This window comes from Callorhinus ursinus, unplaced genomic scaffold (genome assembly GCF_003265705.2).
Source record: "Callorhinus ursinus isolate GAN/ISIS: 27379988/994484 unplaced genomic scaffold, GSC_fseal_2.0 scaffold2, whole genome shotgun sequence".
NCBI classification, from domain to species: Eukaryota; Metazoa; Chordata; class Mammalia; order Carnivora; family Otariidae; genus Callorhinus; species Callorhinus ursinus.
This window is the reverse complement of record NW_027397064.1, coordinates 96,286,731-96,309,623: the sequence shown is the minus strand read 5'-3', so window position 1 is coordinate 96,309,623 and position 22,893 is coordinate 96,286,731. Positions and strand designations below refer to the sequence as shown.

The 22,893-nt window shown below is 35.8% G+C and overlaps 1 protein-coding gene across 5 annotated transcripts in view; it reads right to left on the bottom strand.

Annotated features, from left to right (window-relative positions):
* The window catches only part of DPP10 (dipeptidyl peptidase like 10), a 691,476-nt gene that overhangs the window by 339,268 nt on the left and 329,315 nt on the right, over positions 1 to 22,893 (bottom strand). For all 5 annotated transcript variants that reach the window (XM_073884902.1, XM_073884889.1, XM_025857215.2 and 2 more), the window contains one exon: positions 5,348 to 5,442. In XM_073884902.1, the coding sequence (XP_073741003.1) occupies positions 5,348 to 5,442 (95 nt within the window). The remainder of the gene's footprint in view (positions 1 to 5,347; positions 5,443 to 22,893) is intronic.

Sequence of the window (22,893 nt, the reverse complement as noted above, 5' to 3'; positions counted from 1 at the left end):
ATTATCTAAATATTTATCTAATTAAATTTAATGATACTTTTTAAAATGAATAATATGGGTGTAAAATGATCTAAATATTTTCAAAGTTGAATAATAAAAAAATGAAAAAAACATGAATGTATCCAATGATAGGGAGTAGTTACTGTTTTGGGTTAGAAAAGAGATATACCCAGTCTAAAGACAAATAAATTCTATTATGTATAAACACAATATAAATAATATAATGCCAATGTAGTAATGCCACTGTAAAGAATTACACTGACTGGAACACTAAATAGTCATCAGTTTTTATCTTCTAACTTAGAGAAAATTGTTTCTTAGTCAAAGGAATTGACAATAGCCAGTAACTGATACCAACCTGCCTGAACAACAACAAAATATCTCAGTTAGAAGTATCCCCAGAAAAAAAAAAAAAGAAATATCCCCAGAAAACTATAAGAAAACTGTGGTCATACTTTTAGCTTGTACTCTGCACTATCCCCAAAGAAGAGGAATCCTAGGCCAAGTGATTATACTCATGACCGCTGGTCTTCTTCACAGATCGGTCCATAAAAAGAAGAAATATGTCTCAAGAAAATGAAGCTGGAAGCCTCAGATTACGTATTGAATGGAGCACTGGGTGTTATACACAAACAATGAATCATGGAACACTACATCAAAAACTAATGATGTTTGTTTCCTAAGATTAAGAATTCCTGGTATCAGTGAGGTCATATGATACACATGTCTTTCTCTGATTGACTTATTTCACTCAGCATAACACCCTGCAGTTTCACCCACGTCGTTGTTAGAAAAAAAGAAGAAGAAGAAGATAGCAGGAGGGGAAGAATGAAGGGGGCGAATCGGAGGGGTAGACAAACCATGAGAGACAATGGACTCTGAAAAACAAACTGAGGGTTCTAGAGCGGAGGGGGGTGGGGGGATGGGTTAGCCTGGTGATGGGTATTAAAGAGGGCACATTCTGCGTGGAGCACTGGGTGTTACACGCACACAATGAATCATGGAACACTACATCCAAAACTAATGATGTAATGTATGGTGATTAACATAACAATAAACATTTTTAAAAAACTAATGATGTAATGTATGGTGATTAACATAAAATAATAAAATAAAATAAATCTCTGACAAAAAGAACCACTGCTTTGATCTCACCTTGAAAAATCTACCTTTGAATCATCTCATGGTTTCCCTGGTATCCCTGCCTTGACCTCGATTTTGAAAATTTGGTACTGACATTTTTAGCTAGATAACTTTGTTGTTGTTGTAAGGAGCTGTCTTGAGCATCGTAGAATGTTTAACAGCATCTCTCAACTCTAGTCACTAGATGCCCATGGCACACTCCCCACCTCCAGCCATAATAATCAAGAATGTCTTCAGAGTTGCCAATTGTCTCCTGATGATAAAATTACCCCCAACTGAGAACCACTGGTCTAAAGAAAGATACTGTATTGTGTACACGGCAACTGTGTAAGTGTGCAGTTCCTGTGACTTCATTGGCCAATCAATATTAGCTACACTACTGATACCATTCAGGACTGGGATGCCAACACATACTGCCAAAGCCAGATCTTAAACAACAACAACAACAACAACAACTTCTCTATGATTGCAGCCAACATGTAAAACCATTTGGCCAGTCAGAACTTTCTAATAACCTTTCTGTAGTTCAATTTTTTTTCCAAGTTTTTATGTAAATTCCAGTTAGTTAACATACAGTGTAATATTAGTTTCAGGTATAGAATTTAGTGATTCATCTTAAAGACAACACTGAGGGCTCATCACCAAGGGCTTATCTTTATTTCAAATTTTAAGATGTGAAATTTTGGGTGCCTTTATCCAATAAGTATTTACTGGTACCACAGAATTTTTTTCCATAGGGCACTTATTTCCTTAAACATGAATCAGAAAATAAGTTCCTTGATTTTGTGGTGGTAAAACAGAGTTGGATCTATTCCCTCCACCCCCACATACCCAATGGCAGAACAAATTCAAAATAAATATAAATATTATGATGGCATGCAAGCCATCTCTATGCCTAAGTCAATAAATATGCCCTGGTTCTAATCAAACCTACTATCTTGGAATGGACTATAAAAAGACAGTTGGACCCCCAAAATGTGTAGCTAACATTTTCCTTGGAATCATTCTGCTGCCAAATATTAATTTCTTTCCTCTGCTCTGGGCTATTTTTATAGCATGTTTTTAAAAGCTCTGCAGATTTTCAGAATCAAAAAGATGTAAGAGTCTTATACATCAGTCACCCATTTCCATGTAAGTGCATTAGACCCCTGTTTCCAATTCCCTCCTAATTTCAAAAAGTGATTTGATAAAACTGTTTATGGCTGCTGGTGTTTTCTGCTAAAACCACTGGTGATATTCAATTTACTGACAGCAGAAAGAGTACATACAGCTAATACGTATGAAATATTTCCTCATTATGTCACTGTGAATGAGGTTTTGTTTGAAATAGTTCTGGCTTTAAGAGATAACATTTTCAAACACTTAAAAATGATTAAGAGCAGTTTTGGGGCTAAAGCACTTCTTTTGCATAACTCTTTTTCAAAAAGTTATATACCCTTTAATTTCCTCCATTAGAAATCTACCTATCTTGAATCCAAAAGAAGCCTTAAGACAATTATTTCAGGAAAATTATTTACTTGTTTTATTTTGACAGCCATGTCCAACATTATTGTTAGTCATAGAGTCTGCTAACCATGATTACATAGCTAAAAGTACCCACTATTCATATTTAAAATGTTTTTAATAGGGAAACGACCATGTGGTATCTTAATTTTTAAAATAAACTGACAGTCACATTTTAGAAAAATACGTCCTACTAATAGGCTACTATATTATCACTTTCTATCAATAATATGTTTATTTTCTTTAATTGACTTGGCACTTTTATTACAAAGCTTTTATAGTGATCTTAGCCAACTAATTATTGTTCTAATTAAAATGTTGGTAATTGCTCAATGAAAAATCTGCAGTATGAGTAAAATTCTTATGCTCTACTAAGAGATTTTTTTTTCCAACAGAATGGCCTTCGAGAGAAAGTAAACCCAGACTTTAGCCTAGCATGAGCTTTGAAAAGACAACTACATTTAATAATGCTATCTTGGAGTGGGGAGGAAATGATTAAATGAGTTCCTCTGAAGAGATGTGCAATCGTGGTATTTGTATTTTTTTATTTTTTACAGTTTTGAGTTAACTGGTTGCAAATACATGCCATACTCCAATCCCTTATCCAGGCACCTCCCCCACCCCCACTGAATTCTGACACCTCTAGGACTTAGCAATTGCTTAATTATCTGTGTTGTGAGATAAATGTCTTTAGGGAGCCTATGAATCTTAGAAGATCAGTAAATTAGAATATTTGCTAAATATGACTCTATAGTAATTAAGAGTCACTGCCTACATAAAAGAGAGTAGAAATAGACCTCAAAAGGACTTAAAAAGATTAAGCACACATGCACAAGGATAAAATGGTATTAATCAGTACATGGAGAAACTACAATGAGGTGAGCTGAGGTGGTGTGAGGGACCAACAAAAGAACGGGGATAATGGAGTAAAGCCACAAGAGTTTATTTATTTTTGTTTATTTTTTGATGTATCATAGAGGCTAAGGAAGTAAGGACCAAATGTTGAAAAAAAAATACATAATCTGTGACCACAGTGAAGACCTCATTAACCTGTATAAAGGGAATGATCAATAAGGAATTATCACATAACTGAATATTCATGTACTGAAGTGTCTGTACCTAACTTAAATGCTTGGCCACTGAAGGCCTATACTCCACCTCAAAAATGATACTGTGTGATAAAAAAAAGAATAAGAAGTGTAGTTTTTTTCCCCCAAAACTAATTTTATTGAAAATCAATTCATATTGACTTTAATCAGCAAATCTTCACCATAGCCTCTCCTTATTACCAATTCCTGCTTTCTGCCTTCTGTCCTACTGAGGGCTTTTTTTTCCCATTCATTTTAACATACCTTGATGATTCCTTAGCCTTTTCTCTAGTACCCCAGAGGACCATCCAATTAAGAAATAACAGATACTGCTCTAAACATTTATTAAACTTTTTCATTAGGGTTAGTATTATCTGCCCCAAGGAAATCTGTATTTTTAGAAATTGAGCAATATGGGTTCTATACTCTTGGCATTCCACAAGGGCTATAAAGAGTTGCATTCAGAGTAGCTGTTTCTCTAATATCTGTGAATTAACCAATTAGTTTAAAAACAAAAATGTCTTTATTCTGTTACTTGTTGCTCTAATTACTAAAGTACATCAGTTGTTTGATTTAATTTAGCCTAATAGATGCATAACTATATAAGCACTTTCAGATTTCAACGATCATATTTTCTTAATATACAAAAACACTAAACAACAGAAGGTTCCAGTCCATCTCTTTCACCTGGCCATCCTATAAAAAATTTGAAGTCTTGATGTCTATTCCAAATGTACAAGTCAAATAAGAAAAAAAAAAGGGGAGCTGATGATTTGCTCACTGATTTAATTTGCATGGAAAATCCTCTGAGGGCTTGGAGTATGTTTTCTCTGTATCCTATGAAGTCATTTAATAGGCAATATATTGAACTTTTAATTATATAAAACCATGAGTGAATAACTACACACTGTTTTTCAGTGGTGTTTGACAGCTAAATTTTGAATTTCTGCAAAACTTAATTCATTAACACTCACTCTGTACGTAATCATAGGTAAATCCACCTTAAGAAGATTGAATTTACAAGAAAGACAAAGTTCATATTTTTTGTAAGAGCAAAATAAATACATTCTGTTATTTAAACACTGTCAGGCTAACCAGTGACTCTGGAGAAGTAAAATGAAAATGGTAGAAGCCTAAATTATAAAAGTAAAACACATCAGCCCCAGCAGAAAGCCAGTTTTAGAAAGTCTGCCTGCTGCTTGATCCAGAAAACTACAACAAAATTAGAAGTCAGAAAGAATGAAAAGTAAAGAGGGAGAAAAATGTGATAACTTGTGTTAGATTTTTTTTTTTTAATCTTGACATTCGTATGAGTGATCTTTCATAGGAAATACTGGGAGAAATATTTATTCTAGGGAAATTTTATTCTTGGAAACATTTACTCATTGACTAAAAAGGGAAGACATGAAGATAAATGGGGAGACATGAAGCAGATGGGCACATGGGCATTTCCTTTTAATCGATGTACTGATTCTAATGATATACCAAGCCCTAACTTTTTACCTGAAATGTTTTGCAGGCGCTGGAGCTGAAGAAGAAAAAAGTTATGTGAACCTAGAGACCATTCTAAACAATACTGAAATGCGTAAAGTAATTAATTTTTCATTACTTACAAAAGTTGTGTTTTCCAATAATAATGTGGTGGCATTTGTTTCTATATTCAGTTTAATGACATGTCCATTCTCGCTTTTATACACCACATCTGTATCTGCAACAACAAAGATATTAACAATTGACAAACACATTGACTAGGTAATATAATAAACTGTAGAGGAGAAAATGTGCATAATAAGCAGACACATTAGAACAATCACTGTCAGCCTTTAATAACCTGAGCAAATTTTTATACTTGGCTCACATTAATCTTCTTCAGCAATCAGGAAGCCTGACTAGCACATGGTCTATTGTGCGGTGAAAACAGGGTTAGTGAAAGAGGCCACTCAGGCTTCTGGTTTAACAACTGAAAATTAATTAAAATATGGAAAATCTGCTGCCCATTCTGAGATGGAAAGAAGGGACAAAGAAGTGCCTCCAGTTTCCATGTTACTGTTACTCATGCATGCTCCAGTTAGAGGGACAACAGGGCTGCCAGTTTACTGTAACGCCACACAATTCTAAGCTACTCCTACCAGATCACACTCATGAAGATGTTTCCTGTCTCCAGTCTTACCACCCCTCAATTCCTATCTACCCTTTCTCCTTAGCTTTGGGAATCTTGTCCCTGATATTTTATCTGGCCTGTGTGCACAGATCAAAATCTCTGACTGCTAGCATGCCCCTGAATCATCTTTGTCAACTTTAGGAAAATGTCTTCATTGTATTTATTTTTTGATATCTTCATTTCGGTTCAATTCAGCCACATCTGTCGGCAAATTAAATCAGCTTAAGAATACCTCACAGACGCCTGGGTGGTTCAGTTGGTCAAGCATCTGACTTTGGCTCAGGTCATGATCTCAGGATCCCAGGACCCGACCCTGGGTAGGGCTCCCTGTTCAGCAGGGAGTCTGCTTCTCCCTTTCCCTCTGCCCCTGCCCTGCTCATGTTCACTCTATCTCTTTCTCTGAAATAAATAAATAAAATCTTAAAAAAAAAAGAATAATTCCTCAGAATGAAAGTACCAACATAAGGGAAAACTGCCAGGAGTTAAATATAAATATATATTCATCTTCACATTCATCTAACTTAGAGAAAATATTAAACAAGCTAAATACTCATGGTAGATTCAATGTTGTTTTTCCTAAATAAATATAAAAGAAATATCTCAATCCTTGCTGAAAAGTATGTTACTTTATTTCTACTCCACTGAATGTACACAGATGGTATGTGTAAAGTTTGATACTTCTTTGATGACTAAGAGTTGGAAATCATCTAAATAATCTAATTAAATATAATGATCCTTTTTAAAATGAATAATATGGATCTAAAAGGATCTAAATATTTTCAAGCTGAATAATAACAAAATGAAAGAAATATAAATGTAGCCAATGATAGGAAGTAGTTATTGCTTTTGGGTAGAAGAGAGATATGTCCAGTCTGAAGACAAATAAATTCAATTATTTATAAACACAATATAAATACTGTAATGCCAATGTAGTAATGCCAATATAAAGAATTACACTGGCTGGAACACTAAGTAGTCATCAGTTTTTATCTTCTAACTTACAGAACATCATTTGCTTCTTGGTCAAAGGAGTTAAACAATATATAATATATATTACACTCTATATATGTATTATACATATATATGTATAAATTGCACATATATGTATATATGTCTATGTATTATATATTCCACAAGTGTAATGTACATATATATTACATATTACACATACATTACACATACATGTATGTGTACGTGGTTGTGTGTTAAAGGGAAGATACCCAAATAAAAGCAGACTTGATTTTTTTTTTTAAAGATAATCTTTCCAGTTTTACTCAATTCTAACCCTTTACATGATACTGCACCTTGCTAACCCTCTGCCCATTCTTAGAAGAAAGGCAATATTGAAGCAGTTTGGGTCCACTATCCTCAGTAAATGAAGTTATACAAGACACAATTTCTCAGAACCCAAATGTCTTCACTTGCATAAGCATGAACAAGTACTGCATGGTGGGTTATGCAGATTTTATGGAAATGTCTGACACTTCACATAGAACAAGATTTTCTGACTTGTTCTCTAGTTATTTCAATATTACAAAAAGCTACACCTAGAAATTATATGATGAGAAGCGATCAATACTAGCAAACATTGTTGATCTTTTTTTTTTTCGTTTCATTTAAGAGGACTAGGAGTCCAATATGACTCTCCTATTAAAGTTAAGGATAGCACAGGAGGCCAGTAGTTCTTGAGCTCAAGAGGGACACTGACATGTTGGATCAGGGGGAAAATGATGTTTTAAGAAAGGAGGAAAAGAGACAAAGATAGATTTTCAAGTTATTATCTGAAACAGAATGTATGGGCAGAAAGATAATCCTATGTGATATTTAAAATAAGGCCTTGTATCACCTTCTGAACTTTCATCAGCTATAAATAAACTGGGTTCTACTATCATTAACTTTACCTGTTGTCTATTCTAGTGATGTAGAACAAATAACAGCTCTACACAAATAATAAATATTTGCTTTGATTTATATTCCTTTCCTCTCTTCCCTTTCTTTTCTATCCTGTATTTATGATCATAGCTCAACAGCAACACTTGTCGCCTGTGTTATTCATTTGATTTTGCCAGCTAATTCTGGTCTTCTGTCTTCCTGCTCTCAATTAATGCTGCTTCAACAAAGAGTCCAACCTCAATCAACACCTCTGTTATTTTTCTTGACATTCTCAATTCTGGACCACTTCGGGATATTGACGGAAACTGCCATCATTGATAAGCAAGAAGAGCCAAAGAGTATGTCTTAACAAGTCATCCTTAAAATATTTTCACTATAAATTAAGAGAAAAAGGACTTTCCCCCTTCTACTGCACAGTGAAGATAAATAAAGCCAAAAGCCATCAATGAGTGGGTCTTCTTCAAGGGGGCAAGGGCACAACAGAATTCTAAACAGGGATGAAGTCCGTGGGCTTAGGGAAGAAGAAGAGATCAGAGAGCAACTGTAGTATGAATGATGGTTCATCTTCAGTGGAAAGGATGAGTGACATATGGCCCCCCAGTCTCACAGTAAGAGAAAATCCTAAGCCAGTGACAGACTGTACCCGGTGTAGAAAAAGGAAAATTTTTGTTCTTAGAACCAAAGGAGAAGGAAGTGAAACTTATTTAAGAAGATAAAAAGTAAATTTAATATTTTAAAAGTAAATTCTGCTGAATAAATATTTAGACGTGAAAAAATCTATAGAGATTTGAGATTTATAAATACCTTTAGATCTGCACACTTGTAAATTTTCCTATTAGACTCTCAATGTTGAATTAGAAGGAGAAACTTTTTTTAAATAAAGTGTAACTCCCTAGCTTAAAATTTAATACAGATTTCTGCATGAATTATTTTTTTTTAAAGATTTTATTTATTTGATAGAGAGCAAGAGCGAGAAATACAACTAGGGGGAGTGTGAGAGGGAGAAGCAGGCTTCCCGTGGAGTGGGGAGCCCGACACGGGGCTCGATCCCAGGACCCTGGGATCATGACCCGAACTGAAGGCGGACACTTAACGACTGAGCCACCCAGGTGCCCCTGCATGAATTATTTTAAAAGCATCTAATATCTGCCTTTATTAATTCTGTTTAATTTTTTTCCTGGTCTTTAAAATGTGGTCTTCCGGGTCTCATATTTATCCTACTTTAATGTTTGGTTTATAATCACTAGTGGAATCTCCCATTTTGATACTCGTGTTATTGCATTAATAAATTACTTTCTGGAACTAGATTTCAAAATTGTCATGTCATATTTTGCTTAATATTGAGTAGTGAAATATAAGTGAATAAGAGCAATGAGTGGAGTACATTAACACAGGAAGATTAAGGTAAGCGTTACTTGAAATATTCTTAAAACACAGTATTATGCATGTCTACACAATACTTTAATTAAATAATCTTTCTTCCTTTTCAGCTCATTTAAAGTTAAGAGTCAATTATCCTGAACACATATTTGATTCAGTTTTTTTTTAAAAATGAAAAGGTGTGACAAGACAGAATCACCATCTAGCCTCTACATCCTGAGTTCCAAGAATATATTTTTAGTGTTGTCTCCCTAGATGATTATTATTACTGTCATTTCTCTCTATCCCCCTTTTCCTTAATGTATCTAAAGAAAGGGAAAAGATAGTAGTATGTTTTAGGATAAGATCATTCAGATAAATGCAACCCTTTATTTTCTACCTCTTCCACGTAAAGCGCTTCACAGAACAGTTCAGTTCTCAATTTCTAATGAAATTGAAAACTGAGGCCTCCATATTCACCCCAAATGTCAGGACCAAGAACCAAAGCAGCCTACATGTATAAGATTTTATTTTGCGTTACTACATGTTCTTGTCCACAAAAATAAGTGTAAAAGCATACAAACAATTTGCTTCAGGAACTCCATGAAAATTAATTTATCTGAATAAGAAGCTCTTGAAACTGAGCAAATTTCTTAATTATCAAACACCTGTTTACTTAATACTAACTTCAAGATGCCTGCCTCTTTGTCCACCAATCCTAAGATACTATATCATGAAATATGCCCACCTCTAAGCTGGTTCTCACATTGGAAGACCCACTCAAGCCCAGATCCCTAGCCCTACACTAACCTCCCCACACCCACCCAACTAGCTCCTGTTTCTGGATATTCTAAGACTGTCAAAATGTTGTCCTCCATAACTGCAATAGGTAATAAACTCAGCTCTGGTTAACAGGTTATACTTAGGGTTAACAGCAGACAAAATTTACCTTCCATGCACATCAATGTAAAGGCACTTTGTTTTTCTGTTGATGTTATGAATGATAATGTAAATATGCATTTAATTTTGACATGATAATTTGCTTTGAATATTTCAAAACAAAACCTATCATCTATCTTAAAGAGAGTTTTCAAAAATCGAAAAAAAGCAGAGCAAATCAATTATTTGGGAGATGTTAATTCAACTATGACCTTTGTTTTAAAAAATCTGTTTTAAAAAAAATCTGCTTTTGATATCTAAAATAAAAACTCCACAGCATCTGAAATATCTTTAACTCCCAAACAATTAACTGAAAAAAATTTAAAAACAGTGAAACAAAATACTGAAATGATTATTACAGAAAAAAACTGAAATGCCTTTTGAGAGAATTTATTAAATACCAAGTTAAGATTTAATCTTTAGTTAAACATCTCAAAGGACAAGTCTGGAGTACTGAGCTAGTCATCTTTGAAACACAGCAGGCCCCTCATTCATCTCTCCTGAAACACTGCTCACACCTATGCAACACTATCCTCACTTTTTAAAGAGCCCCAAGCTCCATGCATTTACCTGTGAAAACCAAGGACATCAGAAATGGTGCCACTGTCCTGTCTACCTCAAAATCTCACCCTATACTTTTTTCTTTTTTATCCAGACTTCCAGAATGAGGTAATCTTTCTCCTTTGCAAAGCAAAAAGCTGTTTTGTTGCCAAATCACTACGCTCTGAACTCTTAAATATCTTTGATTTCTGGTACCTCTTGCCAGCTACTTGTGTTTTTTAGAGCGTATATATTTATTTTCTATAGTAATAATAATATAATGATGATGCTAATGCTGATAATAATCACCTCCATTCAGCTCTTTTGCTCTCCCCCAGGTTTTTTGTTTCTTTTCACAGTAAGCCTCAATAAACTTTCTACCCAAGGTTTCTGTGTCATTCTGTGTGTCTTACATGCTCTTCACCATATATCCCTGCAGTGAGCTTCTGTCCTCACTCTGCTAAACCTGCAAACTTCCAACATTACCACTGACCTGCAATAACCAAGTCCAATATGCTCTTCCTCCAAGCTCACTCCCTACCTCACTTGATTTTGCAGTGTGAGATAATGATGATGAACACAAAGATTTCAAAATCATCTTTCTTGACTCTGAACCATTGCTTTGCCCTGGAATTATTCCCTCAAAAATGTCTGTACATCCTAACCTGCTTCCTTGCATACTAAACAGAGATATCCTTCCAAGTTCAGCTCTGAGCTTTATTTATTTACTTTTCAATTGCTATCCTCTGTGTGATCCTTTCTACTCAGACCTTCCTATATTGATTCTTAAACTTTCAGTTCAGGTTCTGACCCTACCCAGATGCCAGTTTTGTATTTTCAGTTCTATGCTTGATCACATAGATATCTTGCAGATACATAAGTCAGTAGACTAAAACTATACTCCTTATATTTATGGCTATAACCTCCCTCAAAGTTCCATATATATTATCTCTTCATCTCCTATATTAATATTGTTCTTTACAACCTTTCACTTGGAAGACTGTTTTAATTTTTCACATGTTCTGTAAGCTTCCAGTTTATTCCAATCACACAGCCTAAGACATTCTAAACAACACTTTGTATTTTGTCATAGGCACCAAAAAAGACTCATGGCTCACTATTAATGAAGTATAAAATGAAAGACTGGCACTCAGGTTACTCACTACCTGGCTTCAATATATATTTACATAGTTATTATCACCTGACTCCCTATAAAATAGTCCAGAACATCTGCTGCGTACACTTGTTCACATATATATCACCTTCACTCTATTTTGCTTATGATACCCACTGCCCAGGTCCTGTCCAGATTCTATGTATTTTTCCAAGTGCTGTTAAATTCCCAACGCTTCTAAAGTCCTTACTCAATCTCTTTTCTGAACTTCTATGTTAGTTATGTAATATTTAATCATATACTTCATTAAAAAAATTAGTATCCATTTCTATTTAGTTTTGATGGGTTGTTTTGGGTTTTCAATTACTCTATGAACTCAAGAAAGGGCCTATTTCATGTTCCTTTGAGAACTGAAACTATTCACACCCACACATCTTACTGTCTATATTAACATGAGTTTACCATTCAACAGTCTGCATTAATATGACTTTAATATTTCAGGAAATTCTTGCCAGGAAGATTAGGCTGTAAATAAGTTCATCTCCCCCACTTCCCTACGGAACTTTGTGAAAACCCAATTCCTTGAAAAATAGACTATTCAACTAGTGCCCACTAAAGTAAATATCTCTTTCTCACAACAATACATAGCTCAACCAAATGAATGTTACTAGCTCCCAAGCCCTCACCTCCTTGAATTCATCAGTCCTAAACTCTTACAACACAAACTCACCCAGTTCCAATCCACACTACTAATGAGAGACCTGTCAAACTAGATCCCCAAAACCTCAAACACACCCCCCTTGGTCCTTTCCTTTCCATACGCTGCTCACTCTCTGTCAAGACCTTGATCTCCTATACCAATGTTAGCAACAGCCTCAGTTGTTAGTCTGATGAATTTCTTGGGAGGGTTGGGGGTGGAGCCCGCATTCAGCTGTTTGAAACTTCTATATTATAAAGTATGTATATGCATAATATGTATAGTATATATCCCACTGAAGGATCTCAAGAAATATTTTTTCTCCAAGATTAAATCTTTTCACTATCTTCCATATTTCTTTTTTTTTCCACTGTTACAACTTTATTTAGAAATATATTTAGCACTACTGACAAAGACTGCCTCCTTGACCAAAATTCAGTGAGAATCCTCAGTGTTCTTCTTGACTAGTCCTTGACCTTGGCCTGCCTGTAGCATGAATCCTGCTAAGTCCACTTAGTTAGAATACCCCCACCATTGATGTCTGATCAAACTCCTCACCCCCCACCTGTGAAACCTAAGTGGTTGGTCTTGCATTTAATGAGAATTCTGTTAGACCAGTTTAGCAAGAATCCCCTACCCTCAGTATGTCCTCTCAGTAATTTTCCCCTCCTACCACCTCACTCTGCTCTTCGGCGATAAATCTCCAGTTTCTTTGCTGTATTCAGTGTTCAATTCAGTCTCTCCCCTTTTGCCATAGTCTCACCTCTATTATAACCATCATGAATAAAGTCCTCCTTACAATTTTAACAAGTGTCAGAATAATTTTTCTTTTAACACTACCTTGGAAATCTAAACTGAGGTAACCTGCTTTAATAATATTCTGGTATTAAATTTGTTATATATTATGTATTGTAAAGTAATATAAATTATCAATATTAAATTAACATTAATTTAATAATTCAATACAATATAAATCAAATTATACACAATAATACATATCAATACACTATGTATATATAGTTGATCAGTGAACAACATGGGTTTGAACTGCACAGATCCACTTATATGCAGATGTTTTTCAGTAAATATGGTATAGTACTATAAACATATTTTCTCTAATGATGTTCTTAAAAACATTTTATTTTCTTTAGCTTACTTTATTGTAAGGATACAATATATAATACATATAAAACACAAAATAAGTGTTTATTGACTATTTATGTTATTGTTATGGCTTCCAGTCAATACTAGTCTACTAGAAATTAAGTTTTTAGGGAGTCAAATGTTATATGCACATTTTGACTGTATGGAGGGTCAGCACCTCTAACCTAAATGTTATTCAAGGAGATACACACACACACACACACACACACACACAATCACACACACACAGAGTTAGCTTAGTATGCTAGACCAGTGGTCCAAACTCTTGCTATGGCTGTGGGTCAAACCTGGGCCCAGCAAATTTGGCCCACAACCACATTTATTTATTTATTCATTTACCTTTGTGTATGAATGCTTTCACACTAAAATTGTAGATCAGAATAGCTGCAACAGACCAAATGGCTCACAAGGCCTGAAATATTTACTCTCTGATCCCTTAAAGACAAAATTTGCTGACCTCTCTGTTAGACTATTAATTGTTTGCCTCAATCATAGAACATACTTTTTACTTACTGTATTTATAAATGTTAATTTAGCTACTGATCATTGCAATGTCACTAGAAGAATGTTCTTTGGATCCCCCAAATATCTATATATACCAAAGAGTTTTGTTTTGTTTTCCAACCTGGCATGAGAAATAAATTTGCATTAAAATGGTTTGAACTCTTGGTAAATAGGATAAAGTTAGGTGTACAAAATAAATGCATTTTCCTAAAAAGTAACCAGAATAAAGACCATCTTCATTTAAAAGTCATCATAATTGTAAGTAATCATCATTAATTCATCTGGAAGTGTCAATCCTATGAATGGCACTTCCTGTAATAAAAAGCCCTTTCCAGGCTCAATAATGGAGCAGTTGATGACCACTCAGCTAAATGATGTCTTTTTGATTTGTAGCTAAAATGTGAATAGCAGCAATTTTCTGATGATCATTTCATTCTTTAGATTATTAGCAAAAAAAAAATTCACACAAGAGGAAAATAGAACACCCCTCTCTAGAATTTCAAATATTTCTTGTCATTAGAGGGTTTGTTTGCATAACAGTAGCGTAAGTACCAAATTGTCACTGGTTCTTAACTTTCTTCAGTTAAAACCTACAGGAGTTTACCAAAAGCTTTCTTAACTTCAGACTCCTATAATCAATGATCTGCTTGAGTGGTCCAGTCTACTGAAGCCAGAAGGCAAAAGGAAGACATACATAGATTTAAATATTCTCTTTACTGAGTATCTCATGTAAAATGAACATAAAAGTTGATGTGTCCCATGATCCTAGAGGTCTAAAATTCTACCACAGTTCATGTGGGAAACAAAGGCAAAAGAAAAATTATTAAATTTCCTACAGCACACTGACAAGTCCTTAAAACAGGCAGAGTGACATTCCTCTAGGGACTCAGCTGCCTCGATGTTAATATTTTGCTAAGGTCAAAAGGCAACCCCCAGGATCCTGTAAGTCTACTTTAACACATAAAAATTCCTTTAGAACCTTCCTTTATCTGTAACCCCCCCAAGATACATGTTGGCAATCATCCTCCAACCATATGACCCATCGATACACAACTGAAGGGTCTCAGGACTCAGGTTTTATTAGACAGTAATAAATCACCTTTTCCAAACAATAGCTAGCCCCCTCAATGTCCTGGAAACCTGTTTCCAAAATTCCTTAGAGATTTATGCTATTCTTAACCCCCTCCCAACTTGAAAGTATATAATGGGCCACTCTTCATGAACCAGATGCACTCTTTCTGCCCACGGGTCCTGTCCCCACGCTTAATAAATGATTAATAATAAATGCTTAATAAATGCTTAATAATAAAACTACCTTTTTGCACCAAAGATGTCTCAGGAATTCTTTCTTGGCTGTTGGCTTTGAAGCCTCATGTCTTTCCTACATCACAGTGACACTTGCAAAGAACAGAGCTTATTTTGAAGTAACCTCTAAACTGCAAAATATAGAGGAAAAAAATAAGAGGCTAGGCAAATTCTAAAGCACCTCTCTGTCCTTTAATTTTGTTTTTGTTTTAGTCAGCCACTAATATGCTAACATTTTTTTCTCATTCTGATGATTAAATTGGGCTGATCTCAGCCTCCAACTGTACCTTTGGAGGAGGGGCAGGTAGCCACCAATCCTATACAAAATGAGTTTTCTTTTTTCAGGATTCTATTCCTGTAAGGTGCCTCTCTGTATATGAAAATACCATCTGGCCTTCACCACTGCAGTCTTGGTGATTTGTCTGTTGCCCTGAGGAATAAACTCTCTTTGTCTCTGATGTAAAGACCTCATGTTTTACATACACATTAATTTGCAAGTAGGGCAAAACCTCAGATCCTTGCACTCACTCAAAAGCTCTCCTCCCTCAATTCTAAACATCCCCCCATTTTCTCTCAAGATTTTAATTTTAATATTAATTTCTACATGACTAATAGCCTCAAATTGCAAAGTGAAATTTTATTAATGTAGTCATAAATCAAATAATCTTTCATCAGACTTGTAAATTAAAAACTCAAAATTAACATTAATTCTACACATCCAATTTGTGCTTTCATACTGCGACACTGACTGCCATTTAACACTCTGAATTACACTATTTATATATGTATCTGTGCAGACTTCACCACCCAGCACTTAGCTATTTTGATATCCCCTTTGGATTCTTCCTAGCCAGTCCATGAGCTTCAGTCCATTTCCATTAACTACTGACATTTTCCCAATGACAAACATGTTTACTCTCGAATATCTTTGATAAGGTTATGACCTCCTTCTCAAGATGCAATGCTCTGCCATGATTCTTTCAGTTGAATGGACATATGAATTCATTGTTTTTGTCTATCCAGTGCCAGCTGGATTTTTTATCCCATGGAAATGTTTTTCTAGTCACATTTAATATCAGTACATTCAAGATGACAAAAGAAAAAGATATATGGTGATTTCACTTATATGGGGAATCTAGAAAACAAAACAAATGAATAAACAAACAAACAAAAAGCAGAATTAGACCTGTAAATACACAGAACAAACTAGTGGTTCCCAGTGGGGAGAGGGAAGGGGGATGGGCAAAATGGGCAAAGGGAGGGGGAGGTACAGTTTTCCAGTTATGAAATGAATACATCACAGGAATGAGGATTTTGAGAAACAACACAGAGGATCATAGAGGAAGGGAAGGAAAATGAAAGAAGACGAACCCAGAGAGGTTGACAAACCATAACAGACTCTTAATCTCAGGAAACACACTGAGGGTTGCTGGAGGGGAGGGGGGTGGGAGGGATGGGGTGGCTGGGTGATGGACACTGGGGAGGGTATGTGCTATGGTGAGTGCTGTGAATTGTGTAAGACTGATGAATCACAGACCTGTACCCCTGAAACAAATAATACATTATATGTTAATAAAAGAAGTACAGCGTAGGGAACATAGTCAATGATATTGGAATAGTATTGTATGGTGACAGATGGTAACTACACATGTGGTAAAGCACAGCATAAGGTATAGAGGAAGTTGAATCACTATGTTGTACACCTGAAACTAAAGAAATATTGTGTGTCAACAATACTCAAAAAAAAATGAAAAGTAAAAGACAGGTGAAAGACAGTAAATTTTTGCATCTTTCTGATTGTAAAGTAACATATATTTACCACTGAAAATTTGTATAATGCACACGTATCACGGAAAAAAAAACTATGAAAATGTTACTGTATTTCCTTATAAAACACACTGTTGAGATCCCAATGTGTATCACAGTTTGCATACTTTATTTCTCTTAAGATTTACGATTAGGCATTATGCCCCACTATTAAAAATCCTCCAGGGGCGCCTGGGTGGCTCAGTCGTTAAGTGTCTGCCTCCGGCTCAGGTCGTGGTCCCAGGGTCTTGGGATCGCGCCCCACATCAGGCTCCCTGCTCCGCGGGAAGCCTGCTTCTCCCTCTCCCACTCTCTCTGCTTGTGTTCCCTCTCTCGCTGTGTCTCCCTTTCTCTCTGTCAAATAAATAAATAAAATCTTAAAAAAAAAAAGAATACCTGAACATCATAACCAGTTAGGCAAATTAAAAAAAAAAAATTCTCCATTAGCGATTTCAAATGCCTAACACTTTTCAGCCCAAATGACACTTTAGAAAGAAAAATAAATTGAAACACGACAATCAGTAATAAAGAAGAGGAAAAGTGGCAATATTTAGAATGTAGAAAAAAGGAAATGTAGATAAGGTAGCCCTGAATATCGTTTCACAAAGTAGCTCTGAGGAATTTTGTTGTCTGGCAAATTAATTCACACATGTGAACAACAGCTGCTATGACTCTTCAAACGCATAATGGCATACCTTTATCAATTTCCGTATTTTTCAATTAAATCTCTAGAGACTAAAATTGATCACTGCACTCCAAGAAGTATGTAACTGAACCATAAGTAAGACCTCATTAAATAGAAAATTCACTTAGTTAAGATAGAAGTACTGCACTGATTTAAAGAAAAACACTGAAAGAAATGACAAAAGGAATAATTAAAAATTCACATACTGAAAGACAACCAGACCCAGGACTGAATAACAGAAACGTTAAATATATTAAAATGCATATGACAATTAACATCAGAAAAACTATAATCAGTTCTGTGGCTTAGTTTACTGAAAATGAGACAAGAACTTTGGGCAGCAGGTTTCTGTTTTTGAGTTTGGATGAAATCACTTCTCAAGCACTTTTAGGCCTTTTTTTTTTCTTTAATTGTTGAAGTTCATGAGAAAAATTCAGTTGATTAAAGAAAGATGCTCATTAAGTCCAAGTTGTAAAATGGTTTTAATCCGGTTTTGTCATTCGCCGAGGATGTAACTTAATCCAACTCTAAATAGCTATTACACAAATTGATGTTCTTTGGAGAAAATTGATCAGATAAGAATACTTGGATAACATACCATAATAAAATAAAATTGAAAAAATAAAAAAGTAAAGAATACTTGGGTAAGTCACTGTTATTATTTTCTATTTCAGGTTAGGAGGTGGGAGACAAGGAAAGGACTATTTTTGTTTCCAGTATCAAAACCCTCAACCTAAATGGACATAACCAAAAAAAAAAAAAAAGGATTGTATTACACATCTGGCTTCAAGTATGACTTGATGCAGGGGCTCAAATGATGCCATCAGGGCACCATAAGATACTACCTTATTAGAACTTTTTTCAGATGGCTCATTCAGATAGGCTTCCTCCTCATAATCAAAAGATGGGTATAACAACCTGGAAAGCTTAGAGCCTTTTACTTTGAAGCCCAACAGGAAAAATCAAGGTTCTTTTTTCCAGGATTCTCAATTAGAGATTCATTGCTTTCACTGGTCTTGATTGGGCCAGGAAGACATTCTTGCCCTGAATGTTAAGGATTTGCAATGCACCAACAGGCTAAATCCCATGTCCACTCATGCCAGGGTTTGAGTATTGATTTTTAAGAAAGTTTTTGTGGATGTCAGAAAAGGGTCAAGTTTGGCAAAGTGATACAGACAACAGATCTATTACACGGTGTATGTGCACTGTTAATGACTGATTTCACATAGGAAGGATGTTCATTAGGACAAAAACGATGCTTCTCCAAACCTAACATAAACTGGTGTTTTATTATATAGAAAAGTGAAGCAGAATTGATTGTGAGAGCAAGTGAGAGTAGGTCGGGGGTGGTATTTGGCAGCAACAGAATGGGTCCATAATATGAAATACATCATAGTAACTGTTAAAATGCTGAGATAAAGTTTGAGTTTGCTTGGGGTCCTGCCATATTCCCAAATCATGCTTCTCCTAGAGAATGATGATTTTGCCTAAAATCACAGGACTTTTGTGGCTCATCGGGGAAGCTTGCCAGGAGGAATGTGTGCTTTTGCCAGGGTGTGTAGTCAGAGATTTCATTCTACTGAGGCGGGGGGATCATGCTGGCAGCAGATGAGTCTGAGACTGCTGAGGGGATATATACATGCACGTCCTGGAAGAATTACAAATTTCCCTCAAAATTTCAAGTCTCTTGTTGAGTTGTTAAGAGTTATCAGATCTGCCAAGGAACAGACTGAATTTACAAATGAGTCTTGCCAATAAGGATAAACTCTAAACATACAATTTAAAATGAATCACTTAGTGTTACAACACTAACACAGTATGTATTTTATTACCGTGTTTATTTCCTTCAAACTACCCACACCAACCCCACTTGTGATTATTGTGAAACAAATCTCCCTTACTAAACATAACAGACAAGTTCAAAGTCGGTCCCTCCACCATGAATCCTTTCCAATCAATATGTGTTTTATATACATGTGTGTTTGTATAGACACATACATACATATATCATAGATGGGTGTATTTTATATAAGTAAAACATATATATATATATTCAATACATTAGTCATACAGATATAGATTATCTAATTGCTTTATACATTGTTTCAAAACAGGAGTGCTGAGAATAAATAAATAATTGGCTCCAAACTATTTTGAAGAGCTGGGAGGAACCAAGGAGGTCATCTTGTCTAATCCCTTCATTTTATCAATGAAAAATTAAAGCCACAGAAAACATTTTTTTAAGCAACACACATTTATTATCTCACAGTTTCCATGGGTTATGAGCCCAGGAATGCTTGACTGGGTCCTCGGCTCAGGGTCTAACAAGGCAACAGTAAAGTATCAGCTGGGCGGGGAAAGCCACAGAAAATGTGGGTGAACACAGTGAAGAATAAGTCACTAAAACTCCTGGATTGGGATTCCAGATCCAGTCCAATTTTTTCAACCCTGGCTATCTCTTAACTAATGACAGATGCTTATACTGCTTCCTTAAGCTAGCCCTCTAATCTGTGTATTATTTTTTCTTTCCCCTTAGCTTTAAGTTTCAAGACCCTCCTTTATGAAAGTAAGGGAGGCACTCCTAAGTCGTAACTAAATCATGGGTAAGTGTTACTTTATAGTTATAAGTGTCTCCCTCCCACTGCTTCCAAGATGGGCTCAGTTGACCCACAGTAGTCTGTTGAGAGAGGCACAAGGGTAATGGTGCCCCATCTGTTCTTTGGGATGAGCACACTGAAGATAGAATTATTAAGAGAAAATGTGTTTTGAGCAGGTGCTTCAAGCCTTTTGGACAAGTTGTCCCACACTTCATCTTCTAACTCTGACACACTGAATCGTTCCCATTTCTCATCCCACGAAAGGTACTCCGGGTTTTCCTAAATTCTCCATTCCTTGCCATCCCTCCAACTATGATTTTTTAATACTCAACATCATATTTAATTCGAGCCACCTGTTTGCACAGATGGCCGCTTGCTCACTTTTATGCAAGAGCTAAAGATCTAGGTCTGGCCAAACACAGAGTTAAACTGTCACTTTGCTTTGTTTCTCCAAATTTAAAGTGAGTTAAAGAATCAGAGAGAACAGATGTCTCTCCTTACACATTCGAGTTCACCTTTTTTTGTCTCCCATGATCTTTTAGAAAACATGATACGAGATTCTTTGCACTGAACAGTATGTTTCTGCTTCAAAAGGATGAACCCTCCTGTCCCTCTTCCTAATATGACACTTAACTGTCACATCATTAAGCAGATAAGAGCCACAATCTGCAGATCCTGCCTCACTTCACCCACATTTTACCTTCAGAATATTGCTCTGGGGCACAGCTGCAAGCATATACATGATCGACCAGCAGATAACTGTGTTCACAGATGCAGATATGATACAGAAAATAAGCACGATTTTTTATCCTTACCAAAGTGCTCTGATACAAGTAACAAGATAATACACACAATTTTTAAATCTGTGTTTAGACTAGTCACTCAATTATTTGTTAAGTGTTTACCATGTTCCTGAGAAATGTGAAAGGGGGAGAAAAAAAGCACCTAAAATCTTAAAATAAAGTTATGTGGTACATTAAAAAAAAAAAAAGAGTCACCATTTATTGCTGTCTACAAGAGTGAAGGTGTTTCATCAGGCATTTATATTTATCTCATGCAATTCTTACAATGATAGTCCTTTTTACATAAGAGAAAATAAAATTGAGCCTTAGGGAACTTCATTAACTGGACTAACACTACACAATTAAGAGAATGGTGCAACCAGAATTGCAAGAGGAGACGGATTTAAATACAATTTGAGGATGAGAGTTACCATTGCTGTTACGGGGAGATGCTACTTCCTGGTCTCTATCCCCTTCCAGAACAGCCCCCTCCACTGCCCCCCGCCCAGGTCTGGGGTTGGTGTCCTGATCTGCAACAGACAGAGGTGGTCATTGAAGGGGCAGCTCCTGAAAGTCCCGGCAGTGTTCCATTCTGGGAAACAACTGAGGTCTGAACCTGCCAAATTCGGGAGCATATGTCTCCATGTCTATTCTGCAGGTGCAAACCCCTACTCTGTTCAGCCTCCTTAATTTCAGCTGTCAGAATCCTGTCAGAAACTGAGACAAGAGCACCACAGCATCTGGCTGACTGTGGCTGACTATGGAGCTAGCCCCTGCTTGGCTGGTGCAGACCCACCTCTGAAGCTCAGCAAGAAGACAGTGATGACCTTCAAAGGGGCCGAAGGCAGACCCTGAGGCTGGAGCAAGATGACCAAGTCCTCCTGCTCTTAATGCTAGACTCCATGTCATCATATGAAATATTTATATATGTGTGTTTTTATTTTCAAAAAGTATATGGTTTTATTTCAATTGTTTTATTGTGATAAAATACTCATAACACAATTTACCCTCTTAATTTTAAGTGTAGAGTTGTGGGGTATTAAGTACATTCATATTGTGCAACCATCATGACCCTCCATCTCCAGAATTCCTTTCATCTTCCCCAACTGAGACTCTACACCTGCTTAACAGTTAGTCTCCAATCCCCTCCTTCCCACAGCCTCTCCTCTGGCAATCATTCAACACATTATATATTAATCGGATTTAAATAAAAATTTTTTAAAAAATAAAACAAGATGAAATCAGAGAGAGAGACAAACCGTAAGAGACACTTAAGCATGGGAAACAAACTGAAGGTTGGCGGAGGGGAGGGGGGTGGGAGGATGGGGTAACTGGGTGATGGACATTAGGAGGGAGGTGATGTAATGAGCACTGGGTATTTATTATATAAGACTGATGAATCATTGACCTCTATCTCTGAAACCAATAATACATTATATGTTAATTGAATTTAAATAAAAATTTAAAAAAATTTTTAAAATCACCACTCTACTTCCTGTTTCTATAATTCCAATTATTTCTATGTACCTCAGATAAGGGGATGGTTCAGTATTTGTCTTTTTGTGATTGGCTTATTTTACTTAGCATGTCTTCAAGATTCACTCAAGTTGTAA